Genomic DNA, 20996 nt, shown 5'->3' on the forward strand with positions numbered 1-20996 from the left:
AAATAATATACATATTAATTTTTAGTTGATTTAAAACATTTGTTTAAAATTGTAGATGTTATAACTTAATGAGGTGGAAGAATTAAGGTTCATTTTTCAATAACCTACTGTAGTTATCCATTATTATAGCCTTGCTGAAAAATGTAACACACCTACATTTCTAGACTTATAGCCTGATCTATTGGCTTGTAATTATGGTAACATTTTCAAAACAAAATGTTAGAGTAAATAGAGCAAAAATGAAATTCAATGTATTTTTAAAATGTATTTACAACAAATTATCCTTAATTTTATTCAAAAATACAACAATCCAACCTCGGAGATATTGAAACTACCATAGCTTGTAGTTTTTTCTCCCTCTACATACTCTATATCCCCTGCTAAGTCATTGGATCTCAGACTTCATCGCGTTGTTCATTTATATTCATATTTGCATATGTCTGAGTCGGTGCAGCTGTCAGTGGGTCTCAATGCGAGTGCGGGTATAAAGTATCCCTGCCACGCCCCCCGCCTAACTCCTTTCACCACCGCCCACTTCGATCCGAGTGCCTTGGGCTTGGATTCTGGGATTCCTCGCTGCCCCGCTCGTCGTCCCGTATGTATTTTATACGTCGACGCAGTTATTTGCTTTAATACACTCAATAGACTTAACACATTTTCCACGCCCCCACTGCCCCCATCCACGACTCAACCACTCAACCGCCGCCCACTTTCCACCCACTCGGTGTGTGTTTTGTAGTTTTCTGCAATAAATTTTGCATTTTGCTGGCTCTGCCAGAGACACCCAGCCAAAGGAGAAGCTCAAATAAAATAAAAAAAAAAATAAATAATATTTCATTGCAAAGACGACTTGTGAATGAGCAGACACAGTGCCTGACAGGGCTTTGAATATTGCCGAAAAATCATTTAAAATAAGCTTGAGAAATTGCGAAAAAGAAATAAAAGAGATTGGAATGTTATCTGAAATATAACTAATTATTTATGCAATATTCCAAATATCTCTAGTTTGAAAAATAAGCAATGACTATGATACATTTTAAATATAATCTTCTAAACTTGTTGTTTGAGTAATTATTCAAGTCTTTTATAATAAAAGACAGTTTCAAATAACAAATAAATCATTATACCTTATTAAATATTTAAAAAGTTCTACTAATCGCATTCAAATTAATAAATAATTTATAACTTATTTTTTAATTAGGGCCACTGTGCAGTTTGCTGTTCTGTGGTTTTAATTGCAACTGTGACTGCGATTGTGACTTTGTCTGTGACTGTGCATATTTATAGTTTTGTATTGTCTGGCAGGCAACCCAGAAATGACTAAAACTGCCTTTTGAGCGCCAGTTGAAAGGGATGTGGGTGGGTTCCTGGAAAAAGTGGTGTTTTGGGCGCAGAATTTCTTCGGCGGCCGAGGAAACTACGGCTGCAGTCGAGCAAAAAGTAACTAAGTATATAATAATTTACAGTTTGCATTAAAATTTTCGTCTGCCAGATGGGCCCCAGCGACTGAAAACTCAACCTATTCGAAGCTGCATTCACAAAGTACATAATTTTCTCATGATTTACTAATTGCTGGAAGCTGCCGCTTGTTGCTCTCGACTGCAGCATTTACAATTTACAAATTTCTATTGAATAAATTATACGTGGATCTAACTGGGAAACTGGTTTCTCGCAAAAGTGTTCTCCTAAATCAATGTAAATACGTACTAATCGCCCATTCCGAGGGAACTATAAATGGCTTTAAAGTCGGGACAAATACGATAATGTCAATCCATAATTGAGTGGGCAAATATTTAAACATGGAATTCCCACTGAATAGAAGGGCCCTGGGCTATATTCACAATATTCTACGCGGCTTAAACTTCTCATTAAAGTACAATAAGCTCTACAATTGATTGATTTAAAGAAGTGTTTTAATCGCTTTAACTAAATATAAAAAATGCATTGACTGCATTAAATTATTAGCTGCGAAATTAAAATACGAGAACAAACATACATACGAATTATTTATATAAAACAAATACTTTGACAACGAAATGAAATATTTTAATTTATTCCCTGTCACTGAGGAAAATTCATATCACAGCGTTTTTGACTTAAGCCGTCAAAGACAACAAGGCACTATAAAAACTTGGCCATAATTAAGGCCACATTAGTTCACATTTACCATAGACATTTTAAAGCTTCCCTTTTAGCATCTTCACAGCTCTTTTTTCCTTTTACATGGGGATTACGATAGATCCATGGCAACGCGGGGGAATTGTGTAAGTGTTACTGGGAAGTATGGGGATATAGCCGCTAGTATCGGGATTCTGTGCAAAATTCTGCTTGCCACATTTTCGCATTCCGCAAAACATGGGCGTCGAGTGAATGGGGGGCGAGGCCAATTAGCAATATGTTACTACTTGTACCATAATTCGCAATTAACATGGAAAATGTGGCACTTAATGGGAGCAAGCAAGAGCTAGGGAAAGACAGTGTACACTGGCAAAAAATAGCCGTAATTTACTATTTTTTTTTCAATACAAAATTATATACTCGTTAAGAAAATGGCCAAACATGTTTTGGGTTATACCTTTAATATTATTTATATAAGCAATGGCTTGCTCATAAATTATTAATTGTAATTTAATTTATTACATATTTAAACAATTTAAAATAAGTTTGAATTTGTTTAATCAAAAATTTTAAAAAGCCAAAACAATATTCTATATATTTATTATGTGTATGTATAAATGATTCTTAAAAAAACTTCCAAATTTACCCAATGATTTATTTCAATTAAATATGTTATATATTTAAACAATCCAATAAATCAAAAGAAATTCTATATTTTAGTTTAAGCAATGAAAATCGTTTCATCTGTAATGTTCAGTCGCCTAAAACACTCATCAAATCATGATGACTCAGAATTTAAATATACATGAAGAGATGTATGAATTTTTCCGGCCACCTGCAACTACAAAGCGTTTGGTGTTTGTTGCAATCTGTAAATGTTTAATGTAAATTTTAAAGGGAATAAATGCTAACGAACGTGTGATTGATGGACCATTTGCGGCCTGCATCTGGCGGAAAGTATCTGCTGGAAGGTGTGCGACTGACAGATACACATGGACCAAGCCGATAATAATTTATAGAAACTTTTCGCACATGTGCCATTAATTGTGAGCCGTAAGCGGAAAACATCAACAGCATTATCGGGTATAAACCACTCGTCGGGCGATGAAGATGGAGTGGATATAGTAACAATAACTAAGACACGCGATGGAGATTGTCTGGGTGTTTGTTTTTGTTTTTTATTTATTTTTGGCAGGACTCTCATCCTTCGTCTTTAGTGGTGCTGCATCTCAAGTTGCCGCTCGTGTTGCAGAATTTCAATTTTGGTCTGGCGCAGCACATAAATAAAATCAGTTTTATTATTTTTCGTGGCGCAAACATCGGGTAGAGATGGCGCAATAGAGCTGCCAACAAGGCGACACATATACCGAAAGTAATTTTCTTTTTTTGGGTAGCAAAGTTTTTGCTTTTGCACCAGTGGGCGTGGCAGTCGCCTCTGGCAGACGCTGTCGAAGAAGCCACAATGCAACCTGAAGTTGCAATTAGCAATAAAACATGGCAACCCGGCAACAAAGGATGCACATCTCGTGTCCGCTGTTAAAATTTATTGTAGGTAGGTAATAGCCATCCAAACGCCCCTGCCACGCCCATGTAAGCTAAGCTCATTACCTCCTGAAAACCAGAATTTGGCAGGAATCACCTGCAAGGTAGTTCAGTTAATAAAACTTATATTTCTAATTGTTAGATGAAAATGGGGAGTGGGAAAATGTGTACCATGTACACGCTCCAAACCATAATCATCAATAATGCATTTATCAGGAGGAAGCATGTTATATCCCCTTCTCCCAATCTGCTTTTTGGTTGTTGGCGTTTTTAATTGGAACTTTAAGTACGCTAGGTCATTTTAATAGCCGTTCAATTGAATTCACCATGGTAATTGAATCGTTTCTTAACTATTTACAGATAAAATGCGCACAGTAAATCATATCTGTTAAATTTAATAGAATTTTCAAAAAAACTTAAGCTAAATTTGATGCTTAAATTTAAAGTAATGTTACAACATTTTTGAAATAACTTTGTAAGCATTGTGATTTGGAATTTCATACCTTGCTGGACTAGTCATAAAATTGCATATTGATTGGCATTCACAGTTAGAAATTTTTATTTTAAATCAATTTTCATTTATTGATAATTGTTTTTGATTGATAACCAATCTTTAAATGTATTCTTGAGTTTTTATGTGTTTAAGTCATTAAAAATTAAACGAAAGCATTCTACAAATATTGTGCAAAAAAAGGTATATTTAAACAGACATGCGTGTTTACGCAAGTCTACGTATAAATATATCTATAAGTGTTGATCGCGTTGAAGTTTTTTTTACTCTTTTTTTTATTAACAAACTGTTTTCACTCTGTTAAGCTTTTGGGCCACCATTTTGTGTTTGTTTTCAGTGAATTTTTACCCATATTTGTCTTTCTCTGTTTGCCATTTAATGTTTTTTTTTTTGCTCGCTTTTAAAGAGATTTTGTGCAACGGCTGGGATTTGGTTCCCGTGCCCAGGCAGAAATCGCATCCCCCCATGTAATGCCAATTGAAAACATCAAATTTGGCGAATGCAAACAAAATATCTGCTGCGGTGGCCAAACCGACATAATCCGGCTGGAGTCGGCAGGAACCGGAAGTCGGAGACAATAAGTATGTCAAGCCCAACTAACTGAAGCGGCGACATGCCGCAGATTAATTTGCAACATCCACCGACACGGCAACATGCAGCTCGCTTCCGTTCGTTGGGTGGAGGGAGGGATTTCAAAATTGTTAAATTGAAATGAAATGCCCGACAATTGGATTGCGACAGGCAAATTGAGAGCAAGGCTTCTGGCTTCTGGCTTCTAGCTTGTAGCTCCTGCCACCCGTCCATAGTGCGCATTATCCCACAGAAACTGGCGGATCTTTGGCAAGCCTGCGACCCCGAGCCTTCATGTCGTTTTAATTTTGAGTGAGGGCACAGAGATTTAAAATGAAATCAGCGTGCGGCTATGTCAGATGATAAAAGGGGATGTTATTTTATGCCATCTCCCCCCCACAAAAGCCCCCCTCAGGCTACAGGGGCGCACGTCGAACCAGAAGCGGAACCAAACGAGAAGTACAGAAGGCAAGGGAAAATGAATTGAAACAAAAACATTATATGTTTCGACTATCAGATACTTGGTATTAAAAAGGTTTGAAAGAAATATTTTACCTAGGAAAAATACAACTTTAAGAACGGAAACGATTGTTCACATAAATATCTCGTACTTTCAGCTTAAACATTTTAGATTAATTAATTAATATTCACTACTGTTGTATCTGTAGAAGTTTAAGAACATATAAGAGTTTTGTATCAAATTTGATCACATAAATGTTTATTTATACAAAAATTAAAGGTTTTTTAATTTATTACAATATATAGATTTGAAAAAAGTACGTTCTACCAATTGCATTGCATTGCAAGAAATACGTTATACCCTTTAGTTTATGAAATACCGGGTATGAAAATTATAGCCAGCGGAATCTGAACACGAACGGAACTCTTTAACCGAGGCATACAAGCGCACCGCCAACCACCGCCCCCTTTACACCACCCCCTTCACCACCACCACGACCCCAAAAAAGCCCCCCCACCTATACTATCACTACAGTGCGTGCTTAGTGGGTGGAATGAAAACGCGAAATGAAAATCTGCAGGCAAACTGTCAATTTGCAGCGAAAATTTGATTAGGGTTGACTGCATTTTCACTCAGATCTGGTCTAGAAAAGGCTGGTTGGGGGGGGTGGTTGGTGATGGGTGGGTGAGCACCTGGCAGCGGGAAATCGAGAATGCGAATAAGGAGACAAGGAAAACAATTCATGGAAAACGCTGAAAGTGTAATAAAATGAGGTTATACTAAGATGAATATTTTCATGCCGAGGTATTTAACAAGAGTTCAGAAAAGCCTCAACAAAACTAGCAAAAAATGTATGAAGTAAATACTCAGCTGGTTTCATTAAATTTGAATTTAATTCTACACCCTTTTTCCTTTATTCAAGAAAACCGAATCCATCTGCCCTTTGAAATTCACAACAGGATTTAACAAAATTGATAAAATGCTTTAGACAGGGATAATAGACGCCAGGATTACCGACAAAAAGAAAACCCTAAAAATATAAGAAATTGATAAGAAAGGTAAGTACAAGTGACAGAACCTTCAGCCAAAAGCATGACGAAGTGTAAGACAATAGTACAACCAGGTAAAACATTAAAGAACAATTAAGAGGAAAAAACAAAAAACATATGAGGTTCTTAAAATGATTTTTAAGGATTACATTTCTTTATAAAATATTTTTATAATTTAAATAAAATATATGTACTTAATTCTTAAAAAGTTCCTTACAATGTTTACAGTTAGAACAAGTGGTTTATTCCCACAACAGCTGTTCAGCAAAGTTATTCAAAAATTTGTATTTCGCTTGCGAATATATTTTCTGAATATGATTTCGCGCAGTATGTTTACCAAGCCACAGTGCCAGACATAAGCTTATGGCCCTTTAAAAAGAAATAAAAAGAAGTCCGGCAGAGCTCACATCCTGGCTGAAGGGAAAAAAAGTAAGGTAGACTACACAGGGCTAAGGGGAGCGGTGGACAACTAAAGGGGCGTGGCTAGAGACAGAGGAACCGAGCATTGTTCCCAACTTAGATTAAAAGTGATAGCCAGACAAACGCTCATAGCAGCGGCACCAATTGAGAAAGCAATCGCAGCTCGGAAAAAATTGAAGATACAACAAAAAAAAGAGAGAAAATGAGAGAGAGAGAGAGAGAGAAAAAAGCGTACAGGAACCAGGAAAGTTAAGGAAATGGGAATGGTTCGTACCAAACAAGGGAAAAACAAAAACAAATTTATAATTGAAATCAGTGTCAAAAGACAGCCAGAGAAGCAGGAACAGAAGCAGCCAGGACAATTCAGGATGGCACTTAAGTCGAATGGCCAAAACAAGCAGAAGGCAGCAGTGGGAAACGGCGGAAAAGCCAAGTGCAAGATGCAGAAATTAGAGGCAATACGACCAGAGAAAAATCCCAGAGCAAGGAACGAACACAAATTAGCTAATGTTGAATAACGCCAAAGCTGAAGCTAAAGCCAAAACCAAAGTCAAAACCAATTCAATTCCCTCAACTTCTTTAAGTTTTGGACCAGAGAACGAAAGCGAGAGCGAGATGGCCAGCAAAGCCCCGTCTCACTTCCTCGTTCGAGGGCCAAGGCGTCCACAATTGGGTCAACAAACATTTGGAGCAAATGGCCAAGTGCGACGGGCCGTGACAGGAGCATGAAAAGTGCTTTAAACAAACATTGGTTAGATCTCCTTAAATTTGGTTAAGAAAGTGGACAGAAAAGTGTTGAGTTTACCAGCACCTAAAAGTGACAAATTAGCTGGAGTTGGAATTATTTTAAAAATGCATAATGCATGATTTAAAACCTCATCTTAGCATATTATAACTTATAGTAAAATCAAGCTAAAAGACTTGAATTAAATTACTGTAGTGATTCAGATATTTTTTTTATCAAACAATAATCCGATCGATTTACTCATATTTTCGCCATCACATACATGTTGCACTAACAAAGCTAATATCATCAATATTGATTTGAATATACTTCAATGCATTACCATACTTTTATATTGTAATGTAATTCAAAGAGAAACTGTGACATGACATAAATTGATTACTAAAATTGTATGGAAATTGTAGTAAAATTAGTGCAGTGCGGTTAAACAGTTGGAACACTTATCCAACGTTGATTAATTAAGCAAGGAAAGCGTTTTTATCGCTCCACCATACATCTTCAGCTGATTGAGGGAATGACACAAGCCAGCTTCCAGTTATTCGATGCCAACTCGCAAATTGATTGTCCGTTTGTTTAGGGGAAAAGGTGAGACAATTATTTACAAATCCAACTCCCATTTGTCCCACTCAGTCAATCCCATCTCCTGCAAAGATGGCAACTCAAAACTGGCAACTGGCTATTTGTTAGCATTTTGCAGCCATTACGCAATCCCCAGTAGCTGCCCCAGCAGGCAGCCCATAGCCCTTAATTAATGGCCACTTTTGGGAACAGTTGGCAGTTTCTAATTTCAAATAAATAAAAGCAATCCCCACTGGCAGGAGAATACCCATACCCATACCCATGCCCATGCCCATACTCCCTTTTACATTTTGCAGCCAAACGGACACCTAGGAAATGCTGCCACTCGATTTACCAAAATCAAATGGAAATTCTCCACTCGCCAGCCATTTTTTTTTATACCATTTATATACGAATATATCTCTCTCCCATTTAAATTTGGTTTTGTTTATTTTTTACATTCGAATTTTGATGCAAGCACATTCCGTTGCCGAATATTTCCGCTTGATTGCCACGTGTGGTAAATTCCTCGCCCCGATAAACTTGGGTCTTGTACCCCGGATTTCCCACCCCCCAGCCGCATCCTTTGTGCCATTTTTCATGTCAAAATTATTCAATTATTGGCGAAGCGAAGTAAAATAACAAAATACAAGAAAAGGCAGCGACAATGTAAGAAAATGGAAAGGGTTCGCATATTTTGATGTACTTATGGATTCTCTTCATTGAGTCTTAAACATTTTAAATGTATTGAATATAAAAATTAATTTAACCTACATAAGTTTAGTATTTAAGCTAACAAAGTTTCTCATAAATTAAAAAAAAAAAAATAGTTTTTTTTGACAAAATTTTGTATAGTGTTTTTTGTGTAAGAAGAAACTAAGAGAACAACTAAGAAAATCTTAAGTTCTTGATCACTATTGCAACTTTAATAGAGGATAAATCTGTCAGACAATTTGTATTAGTTTTGTTTTTAGTTGAGAAAAGGAATTTTGGTTTGACTTGAAGGAATAATTGTATCCTTAATCTACTATCCTGTCCAGTAAATATATACACCCTTTGCTACCCTGGATTCATCGAGCGTGAAGGCAACAATTTGGTTAGGACTTGTGTGTGTGTGAGCGTGCGAGAGTTGACTTCCGGTCGCCGCCATCTTGTGGGGGTCACATTTTCTGCATGCATTAATTTACAATTACGATAGACTGCCGACAGCTGCCTCCTCCCTTTGATCTGAATCTGAAACTGAATCCTTCGCCTGCGTTACGTAAATTATTATCGTAAACAAAAAAAAAATTAGGCAATTTAATGTGGCTTCGTCTTTGTCGTTGACCTTTTTGCCCCATGTTTTTGTCCTACTAAACGATTTCGGGTTACAAAAACCGACCCTTGGCATTTTGCAGCTTCACTTACTAAAAGCCGAAAAATGTCCTGTCCACCCGGACAGGTGGGTGAATTTGTCAGCTCGAAGTGACTACAACGACGACCAGCCCTAGCAGGAGCAATTAAATGAATCCCTATCAAAGGATTCGCCATCCTCGTTCCAGTCCAGGGACCACAGGACGTCTGGTAAATGCTCGTCCAGTGGCGTCAATCAATTACTTTAGTTGAGAAAACGCATTTGCGGTGACACACAAGGATATTGGGGCGGACAAGGGGGCGTTGCACGGTCTTGAGGTTAGTGTCAATTGGCCAGAGAGACAGTCACTATAATGGCAGGACAATTGAGTGTGTTTTCGTCTAGCTGGAGTTGGGCATATATATATATATATTGTACAAATTTTACAGGCGGTTTCAAAGCTGATTTATTGTAATTTTAATTAAAAACATTAATTTATCGAGATTTTGAGCTTGCTTTAAAAAAAACTTTAATCCTTTTTTGCTCTAACTCGTAATTTAATAATCGTAATACTCTTATGCAGAATTGTAATTGAAAAGCTGAATTTGAATTTGTAAGCTTTGAACACCTTCTTCTTTTCAAATTAAGCCATTGGTTAAAGAGTTATAATCTTGTTTTCAAAAGTTCGACGCAAAAAGTTTTTGTACCTTCCTAATTAAAGTAATAAAGCAATCCCTTTGTATTTTCTAGCATGAAAAGTTTTTTAATTGAGACCACGAAAAGTCGCTGACAAATCGATGGCAATCGAGAACCGTTGAGGTTGTTATCGATTTCCCTGGGACTTAAAGTTAAGCTGGCAAACAATCGGCCAATTAAGTGAGCTCAACTCGACAAAAGGACATACTTATGCATATCGATACATAAGAATGCAGGTACAAGCAGACATAATATGTAAATGGGATTGTGTTGTGGAGTATTCTCGTATTTTGTGTATTTGTGCTATGATGACCAACTTGGCCAGCTGCCACAAAATGCGACAAACATAATAAAACAAAGGGATGGGAAATGCCGTGAAATTGCCGTCCTTTTTACACGACCTTGACTGCACATACACTGCAAAATATATGTGTTAAAAGAGGGGGAAACAAACACACAAAAAAGAACCTTGTCTGGGCGAAAAGTTTGCGACTTGTTTTTGTGCTCGATGCGAAAAATGTGCGAGTTCGAGTCAATTAATTACAGGCAGCCGAACACAAAATTCTACCAAAGCACAAACACACATATATCATCTTTGTGCGTGGCTTTTTGTAGCATACAATTTGGGGCAAACTCACACTCATATAGGCATATGCACACACACACACGCATGCCCGTACATTTAGGATTTGAGTTTTTATGGCCAAATGCGAAAATGTATGCATTCGACTTGTGTGCGAAATTGGTAACACAAAGGGCCGCAAATGCCATATGGCCATATAGATGATGATCCAACCTATCGCCGATATATCTCCCAGTTCCCCAGTGTCTGTGTGAGTGTGTCCGCATAAATAAGCAAACAAATGAACGTCTAATGAGGTCAGAGAACGGGGCAATGGCCATGTCCCACCCAATAAAAGTAAGTCTCCGCATGTGTGAGATCCTTATTGCCTTACACAGGCCGAAAAATAATGACTGCTATTTTAGAAATCTTTATAAGTGATTTTATAAAGTACTTATTCATGTATAATTAAATCAAGGAAAAATATATTAAAAAACTTGTGTGCTGAAAGCATACGAATTTAGCGGGAGATTTTGAAAGCTAATTAATTTTAGAAATTATTTGAAACTTTTTCAACCAAAAATGCATAAAAAGTCATTTTATTTAGATTAATGAATAAGCATTACATGTGTAAAGTTCTAACATAATGTTTGTTTAATACAAAAAAAAATTAAAATAAAGCCAGTAAAAAATTATATATAATATTAAGAGAAGCTCATATTTTTTCTTAGTGCAGTAACGCACTTTAACACCCGTTCCCCGCACTTATGCCGTTGGCTATGTTGTGGCACTTACCGTAAACTGCTTGGCCAACAATTAGCAACATTAGCAGCGAACAGCGTGGGTCGGGGATTAACCTTTGATTTTGTTGCTGTTGCTGTTCGTGTGGCCGCTGCTGTGGTTGTTGTGCGCTGCCAGTGCTTCTTCTTCTTCGCATTTTGTGTAAGGTTTGCCAGCTTCAGTCTTATTGTCTCCGCCTCCCTCTAACCCGCTGGCGTCCTCTCTTTCTCTCTTTCCGCTCGCAGTAAGAGTCCTCCACACGTAACTGTAAAACATTGTTAAAAAAAAGAACGCCAAGGATAAGTCTAGGATATAGAACATGAACAAGAAACAATATAACCACAGATATGCGCATTAAAATAGCTGTCGTCGTATGGAAAATCACATGATAACTGAAATTCTGTAAGGACATTCATTTGGGCGAGATTATAATAAAATATTTTTAAATGAACACATAAAATGATATTCCCAATACAACAATAAAATTATTTGTTGCAATGTGCAATAAAGTCCAACTGTTTCTAATTCTTTTTAAGAATTTACAATTTTTGTTTTCATTGTTTGTTTAATTGTTTTAAAATTTCATAAATTTTTATGGTCAATTTTAATATTTCAAATTAAAAATGTAACATTTTCAATATTAAGAAAATCAATATAATTATAGACTATTTCTTAATTAGAAGTTTATTAGAATAATGTAAAGTACCGCACAAAAAACTTAAAACAAAATACAGACCTAGTGCTATTATTTTGGCCCTGACTATACCAGAAGCAACATAACGGAAATCCAATTGAAGCGAGTGTAAGACAATTGCTCGAGTTTGTTCAAACCATTTTGCGCTCCTTTCGTCGCGCCAACAAATGAGTTTTTCCTCAAATTGAGTTTTCGCCGCTGGCGAAATGTCAGCACCAAAATAAATGATAATCCCATCAAGTGTTGGCAAATTGCAGACAAATATATTGCAATTTGTTGGGAATTTGGTGAAGGATTACTAAACACGCTGACGGCAGGCAACAAGGGTGTTTGTATGGAATTTAAAAATGTAATTAATTGGGTGTTGTTTCTTAATGAATTGCTTAACTGTTGTTGTAGTACTTTTTTAAATTTTAAAATATTTACACCGTAGAAATGAGTTAAATAATTATAAATATATTTAAAATAATAAAGTAGAAAACTCATTCTTGGGGTGATACAAAATGTAAGATTAAAAATAGAAATATTGTATACATTATTATTGATTTTAATGTACTTATTTTCTTTGTAGAGAGCAGAAAAACTTTCTTAACCCTTAATTCAAGACTTTGAAAATATCCTTCTTGTCACAAATATTTTCCCTTCTCACTGACATCGTTTGATGAAAGTGAAATCCAGGAAAACATGAAAGGAGGGCATCCTGCACACATCCACATTCTTTTTTCCAATTTTTTCGGGGCCTCCGACTGCACCTGACTGACCCAAATGTGTTGGCAGTTTTTTTCTTTTCAGCGGGTTCTGCACCCCCTGGAAACCGACCCCTCGCCACCCCTGTGGCGTCATAAAACATGACCCAATTGAATTGTTACGCTCGTGCTAATAAAATTTTATGTGCGGCTATTATTAGGCTCTCGTGTCTGTTCGTGTCCTGCGGCACCACAACAAACAATGTCACTTAGGGTCCTATTTGTACACGCAAAATACTTTCCAAGAAAAATAAAGTCCCAAAGACTTACATTTTTAACTGGCCTTTCCTAGTGTCGATAAAGCTTTAAAAATATATTACTACCCTTCTTCTCACTTTTCAATGTCAAATTGGCGGTAACTTAATATTATGATACAATTTAATAATACAGTACGTATTTATATGTATTTTTGAACTTTAAGATATGAGAAATACCAAGCAAACAAAGATCAAAAATCTATATAAAATAAATATTAAACAAAGAACCACATTAAAGGTCAAACAGCCGGGTGATTGTTTTTTTTTTTCTAGTGTATTTTTATGAGACATGAGTATGTACTTTTCTTTCTTTTTGCGGTATTATTTTGTCCATGCTACTGTTGAAATTTTATTTTGATACTGTTCTGCTTTTAAGGCGAAACTAATTTGTTTCCTGTATTGATTTTGTTGGGTTGGTTTGCTTGGATCGCCAGTCGCGACGGCGTCCAAAATTTATGCATAACTTTGCTTTTCTCCGAATCTTTGATATCCAAACGCTTTGATTACACGCCCCGCCACCCATTCGTCCACTTAGCCATTCTTTACCCCCGATTTTGCACTTTATTCTCAGCATGTTTTTCGCATTTTTTGCGCTTCAGTTGTCTTAGGCGATTCCTCGTGGCGTTAAGTACTCAAAAAAGCAGAAAAAAAACATGCCTTGTTACAAACGAATGGAATGGCTAGGAAAAATGGGGAAAACTGAGTTCAGGCCACTTGAAAGGGGGAAAAGCGAGGAAAAACAGCTGCCCCGCCCACACAATTTGCATGGGGGCGTCCGCCGGAGACAAAAGGGCGCTAAAAACCCCGAACAGGGATCACGGCCAGAAGCGGGACATTGCCCAGGACTTTCATTAGGCCAAATAAAAGGGAAGAAGTGCGCAATTGACGCAAATGCTTGGTGGCATTTGTGGGCAAGAAAAGGGCTCAGTTCCAACTGAATTGGCGAAAGGATTTTGCCCGGCAATCGGTGGAATGTTTATTGGGAGCTCTAATTTCATCAATAAAAGAAACGCAGGGTTTGACGGCCTTTAGTGCTTGATATACTCGCAAAAAATCGCAAAATCTATATAAAATACTATCACAGGTGAAATAGTTAACAATTTAAAAACGCAAGTGATTTGCTTAATAGCTTATTTGATTCTATTAAACAAAAATTTTGAAGGTACAAAATTTTTGAATATTCTACGTAGAATAAAATGCTTTGAAAAATATTTCGTAGTGCTTTTAAAATGATAATTTCGTGAAATTCATGGAAAAATTTAAATATGTCAACTTACGTATTTAAGAATTAAAAGATTTACCAACTACTTCAATACGTCTTTGACCAATCCTTTAATGTTCTTTAATCAATATGTAAATGTACTAACAAAAATGAGTTTTTTGTTGGGACAAATACCAATAATGCGATCCAGAACATACGGATATATTGTAGTTTGTAAATTCCAGCCTCTTGTCTTTTCAATGACAAGATGACAAAAACTTTTGCACCAGCACGGAGCCATGTCACATATGTATATTCTCATCAATTTGCCATAATTTCTGCCCCCGGAAAACTGCCATAAAGTGTCGTAAAGTGCATTAGAGCGCACTTGGCATAACGCAGCCAACAATAAGGAAACACCAAGGAGCCAGGACAGAGGACTCAGGACTCAGGACTCCGAGACTGACAGGAAAAGACCAACAGAAGTCCAAATGTGTGTGTTTGTTTCAGTGTGTGTTTTGCATAAATATTCATGGTGGGCCGGGGTGCGTGGTCGGGGGAGGGGGCGCCCACAAGAACTGCGCCAGCGGGGCGACTAACACCTTCTGGCAAAGAAAAAAAAAAAGAAGAAAAAAATGGCGAATTGGAATGGGAAAAAAAGGGGCCAAGAGGAAAATGTGAGGAAAAACACAGGAGGGAAATTCCCCGCTGTCGTTGGCCGTTTTGCCATTCCTGCCCGATTCCCCATACTTTATGCCCATTTCTGATTGTTTATTAGTGCGGCAAAGTCCAACGAGTGGGCCCCCAAAAAGGGGCGTGGGGGCGTGGCCGTTGGGGAAAGGCATTTTTAATGCCTTGGTACATTTATTGGCGTGTTTTACGCGCCATAAACTGAAATTCATAAACATTTTTTATGCACTTACATGTGTAAATGTGTTCGGTTCGCTTTTGGTTTGCTGGAATGCATCCTGAGGGTGGGTGTGTGTAGGGTTAAGGGCTTTGTGGGTTAAGGCATGGGCTGGTGGCAGCACCAAAGGTAACATTCACATATTTTTTGTCGAGGTGACGCCCTCTGAGTGTGTGTGCTTGTGAGTGAGTGTGTGTGTGTGTGTGTGTGAGTGTGTGTTATCCTGCATTGCGAAAATGCGGCATAAAAATTCATTTTATTGCTTACGTTTTTGTATTGTGTTTGTACCCTGCCTTGGACAGCTGGGCATCTGGGGTTAAGGGGGTCGCCTGTCTTAGGTGCAGTTCGGAATTATATATGAGCACGTAGGAGCAACAGTTTTAAGCACGGTTACAGCTTTGAATTCAAATGGGCAAAAACAAAACACAACATCTGAGTACTCTCTGCAACTGTATAAAATTTATAAAAAAAATTCTCAAAAGAACATTTTAAATAATATTTGAAATATGTACAAAAAAAATTTGGAAAACTTCTTCAACATTGAATTACAAAATAATTGAAATTTCAATCAAATGACAGAAAAATCCTCTTATATAAAACTAATTAAACATAAGTCTACGAGGTAATAATAAAAAAAATAATATAATTATTTTATCTCTGCAATGGCACCCATTTACAGCCCAGGTCATAAACATTTTTCCACATCATTGACCCAGAATTGCCGGATATGATCGAAGGGAACTGGATTATTTAAGCCTTTCCCTAATCGCTTTTCCGGCCCACAGGCAGGACTGCCTTCAGGTTGCCAACTGGCGACAGGCCACTTGCCAAAAATGGCGAGAAACCAGAGCGACACACTACGCATACGCATACGCACATTACGCATACGCAGCGTGGGTCGCCCTGTAGGACTCATGCATATGCAAAGGATGCGAATGCGGAAGAGGACGTGGCCGAGAGTGTGTGTGGGTGATACTGATAAGCGCATTAAGGACTCGACTGGCTTTCGCAGGCTATTCGAAATTGGCAGCATACTCGATTTGGCGAGCCATCTTGGGGTAATAATTGCACCCGACCAAAAGAGTCGATAAGTTCAAAGGTTGCTGAGTAGTCCAAAGAAATAGCCCAACAATGGGCAAAGGAAAATTGGCAATAGCCAAAGTTCAGAGGCCGGCACCTGAACACAATTGGAAACCGAGTTATGACCGAGACAAACAAGCCAACACAGAGCAAAAAGTTATAACAAAAAATTTGCTATAAAGAATTAAGAAATTTTGTACTTACTGAAATTAGACTAGATTTCAGTTTTTTTAAATTTATTTAACTTATCTTAAGTACAGATTCAACATGTAAACAAAATATGTGAATATACAATTAAACATTTGCTCTGGCATTTATTAAACATTTTTAGATCGATTTTTTTTTGCATTATAGAAACCAATATCATTAAAATATTTCTTTACAAAATAAATGCCCTTTGTTTTGATATAGCTTATTTCATCAGTGATTTAGAATACGTATGAGTATATATAACTTAATAATCCCAAAAGTGTATTTTTCATTGACTAAATGGTCGGGGGAAAACTTTTTTTGTTGGGAGAGTTTTGCGCCGACTCATGTGCCATGAAAATTGTTTTCATTTCCAATTCCAATTATTATTTTTATGTGCATTCATTGTCTGCGGGCCACGCATGATTTTATAGCCAAACTGCTGATTCAGCGGTTAGGGGGAAAGCAAAAGAAATATAGAAGCACGCACCAAGTCCACTGTACTTGATTAATTTGAACAAGTTCGAGAGTTTTCCCCCGCTTTCCATCTTCCATCTCAATTACCTACTTTATATTAACAGCCCTGTTTCACTCTTGACTGGCCACCAAAGGCGGCGCCCCATCCCCTGAATCCCTGTTTTGCAGGATGCCATGACTTCATGCCTCGTACGTGTCGCAGCGAAGACCTGATGACTGGGTCCTTGGAATTGAAACAAATTCGAACATGGCCCTGGCAAAATGGCAAAAACCTGCCCCGTCACATCTACATAAAGTAACAACGGCAACAACAATTACTGCCCATGAAAGCCAAGCGAAGAATCTGTTGACATGCCCATGGAACCAAAATTAAGTGCACCGTGGAGCGAAGCTAATTAACTATACAATTTTGACTAATTAAAATATTTAAGAAACCAGTCCCAAGAATGATATTCTCATTTATATTGATATATACATCAACTAGATGAAATAATTCCGGTTGTTTGTGTAAAATGAAAAATACCACAAATTTAAACATATTAAAGAAAGATTAATATAGCTACATTTGAAGTATATACACATAAAACAAAATATTTATCCATGAAATATGCTTCAAATACGATTATTATTTGTACTTTAAATGGCATGAATAGTGGAAATAGTTTTAACCGAGATATTTGGGTTTTTTCATTGCCTTTTAAGAACACTTTTATATAATACTTGTATAATAGAGAGATAATATTTGTATAAGAGAAAATGCCGATGCAACCCGGAAAAACATTTAAAAATAAAATATTTTTAGATATATGTTTTAAATCAGATTATAAACTGAGCTATTTATTAGTATTTCCTTATTTTTCATTTATTGACAAAAAATGTTGATATTTATATATAAATAATGTTATTTAAGAGGATATGCCACAAATACAATGCAAATAAAAGATTTTTAAAACGAGCTGCCAAGTGAGAGTGTCTGTGTTGAAATAATCCGGACTTAGCCAATTAAAAAGCTAACCTTTGAGTAAGTTAAGCCGAACCAAATCGCCTTAAGTCCCTTTAACAAATGTGTGACACTTTTGCAATTGGCTAGAACCAAAGTTCACCTTTAGTTATTCTCGCCCTCGACAGTGTTAAAGTTTTATTTGCTGGTCCCTCTTCAGGCACAGGCACAGGCACAGGCACTCCTTGACTTTTGGGCCGCACTCGAGGGCTGGGCTCTGCAACCACTGTGCGCTTAAGAGGCGTTGAAATTAGCCCATCGCCCCAATGCCCCAATGCCCCACCACCCAAAAATCAGCCAACCACCCACTCGGAGGAAACCCCTCCGCAAATTTTGCGCCGCCATCTTCATCTTCATTGTCGTCCTGTGACGACGACTACGACTACGACGACGACGACGACGACGGCGTTGTTCAAGTGGCGCTAGATAAATGCTAAATTCATGTCTGGCGGGCGCCCAACATTATTAGATGGGTGGTTAGGCAATCCCCGCCCACTCCACGGCCTTGGAAACACACGCTTTAGTGCACATTAAGACTTGTTTACGAATTTGCTTCAAACACGAAATTAATTTGTAAAATTTTGAAATTTTCCCAGCCAAATGGCATGGGTATGGTGATGTGGCTGTGGACGTGGACGTGGATGTGGATGTGGATGTGGATGTGGACCAATGTAGGCACTTTAATTAGTGGCCTGCTCGTCTCCGCTTTCCATCTGCCATCAGGATTGCCCAGGACAAGCGACTGATGTTGTTCTCATTTAGCCAGCTTGCAGAAATTCCCAACCTCAAAGGCCCAAAAAGACGACAGCATATTGGCCACGTTTCGCATTCCAGTGTCTTAATCTGATCTTTATTTTTTTTTTTTTTTTTTTTTTTTTTTTTTTTTTTTGGGACAGGTCCTTTTATTTTTTGGCACGCACTGCAGTGTTATCCAATTTGTATTTATAGCACAGACTGGCTGAAGGAGGGACAACGGACAAGGATTGGATGGAATCCTCACAGGCCCAAACCTCAAAATCATGATTGATTTGATTTCATTAGAGCAAAGATATTCCTGGCATTTCATGTGTCATTTTTTCAATTTTTCGTTTGTCAATCATCGCCGGAAATGCGAGGAGTCGTTCATAAATTTTGCTCGAGATCGGAGACAATCAATTTGCAACTGACAAATGCAATATGATTAAATGAATCAGTTCATATATCAAGCTCCTGTTAGACAGTGTAATAAATATGTCAGGCGCTGTTGTGGCCTGCTTACAAACAGATTTCTGGGTATATATTTTCGTTTCTGTCTGTTGCCTTGGCTCCTGCCGAATTCGTGATTTCCTTCGGCGTTGTCTTGCTGTATTTTACTCGATTTTCTTTTACTTTATTTTTCCCATTTTAGCCATAGGGCCTTCATCGCTTTGATTTGCTGCTCCTCAGCATTTTCTGGCTTGCCACTGACTTAAGCTAAATTTTCTATAGGAAACAGTAACAGCAAACGCCCCGAAAAACAACAACCAAAGCCACTCAAGTTGTAAAGCTCAAGAGGCAACATCAGGAGGGAATACCGAGTGGGGTGCAAAAGGAGGGCAGAAAGTCTGGCAAAGTTTGAAGGGATAATCTCAATATGTTGAGGACGTTTCCTTTGGAATTATAAGTTTGAAAAATGCATATGCATGAGCACTGACAATCAGCTGAACAAAAGTTGAAGCTGTTACAAAATCAAGTATTTGTCAAGACAAAAGAAACTAAGAGTACAGCAATTTTTTAACAAAAATATTAATATTTGTATGTTATAGTAACTCTGCCTTAATTAGCTTTCAAATCCTGGCTAATTGAATATTGTAATATCAGAATTTATGTACCTTATTTAAGTTCATAATAAAATTGCTTAACAAACAATGCTAATCTCCTAATGCAAACTTGACTCTACAAACTGTTATGTTTTTTTTTATCGCGTTTCAAAGCTGAAATTCCAAAATTATTGAATTGATTAGTAAACCCCTCGGGCGGATATTTAAGTCAAGACCAATTATATTTGCTTTGTGTTAAACAAACATTTTCCCAGAAATTTCCGTCATAGCTCAAACAGAAGGAAATGCTTTTCATAAAAGAAATTACTTTTCTGCACACTTGTTTTTGAATGTAGACTCATATATACATACCAGTTGGCCCAGCTTTTTGCTTATTATGCTTGACATAAAGAATTCGTATTTTTATGTATGGGCTGCAAATGCTTGCATACATGTTGATACTATATGTATACAATTAAACGGGTAGTATAACATATGCTACAGTTGTGGGAAATACTTTACAATCCTTATCTATTTTTTTACTTGACTAAGAAATTTTAAAATACTCTGTAACTCTCTCCGATTATGTATTCTGTCAATCTTGAAGTATTTTTCTTACTATAATATATTTGTAAAATAAAAACCCAAAAAACGAAAGAAGTTCCAAAAATACATATATATTTAAAGCAACGAATAGTTACCGAACTACATAAAACTATTCCATGAGTTATTTCAAAAGGATGTAAACGTTGCAAACAATAATAGATTTAATAATCTTTGATGTTGCAATAGTGTCAAACATTCATATTTAACAACTTATATCTCACATAGAATTTTCCATAAAAAGACAATATATGTGCATTAATAGAAGCTGCTATTATCTGTACCTCTGCTGTACATATATATAGCTTTGTCATTGCCATTTTGGTGGCTTAGCGCTCTTGGTTCGAGTTTTTGGCTAATTCAGGCGACTTGGCACGCCGAATGCTTCATTAAAACCAAAATAATGCGGAAAAGGGGAACTTGGGGATGAAGTGATCTGGTTTTTTTTGGTGGGGGATAGACTCTTTAAAGCCTCGCCAGACATTTATCAACTGATAGCCAAGTTCTGCGTGTGCCAAGCATAAAAACTAACTTTTAGCTACTTAAAGTGAACTTAAAAACATGAAACAACTCCCTAGTGTGCTGCTTTCCCCAACGCAGCGAAAAAGGCGACAGGACGCGAAAGAGACAGACGATGGGGTGGCGAAAGAGACAGCACTAGTGGCATGGGGACTGTTTTTGGGCGGCAAAGTTTCAGTTTGAGTAAATACAAGCAGCAGA

The 20996-nt window shown here is 37.2% G+C and overlaps 1 protein-coding gene across 3 annotated transcripts in view; it reads right to left on the reverse strand.

Annotated features, from left to right (window-relative positions):
- Positions 1–20996, reverse strand: part of LOC108136596 — an 80626-nt gene that overhangs the window by 35015 nt on the left and 24615 nt on the right. For all 3 annotated transcript variants that reach the window (XM_017257911.2, XM_017257910.2, XM_017257912.2), the window contains exon 3: positions 11360–11609. In XM_017257911.2, coding sequence (XP_017113400.1) covers positions 11360–11501 — 142 coding nt within the window. In that variant the 5' untranslated portion in view covers positions 11502–11609. The remainder of the gene's footprint in view (positions 1–11359; positions 11610–20996) is intronic.

The sequence above is a fragment of the Drosophila elegans genome, unplaced genomic scaffold (assembly GCF_018152505.1).
Source record: "Drosophila elegans isolate 14027-0461.03 unplaced genomic scaffold, ASM1815250v1 contig_149, whole genome shotgun sequence".
Classification (NCBI taxonomy): domain Eukaryota; kingdom Metazoa; phylum Arthropoda; class Insecta; order Diptera; family Drosophilidae; genus Drosophila; species Drosophila elegans.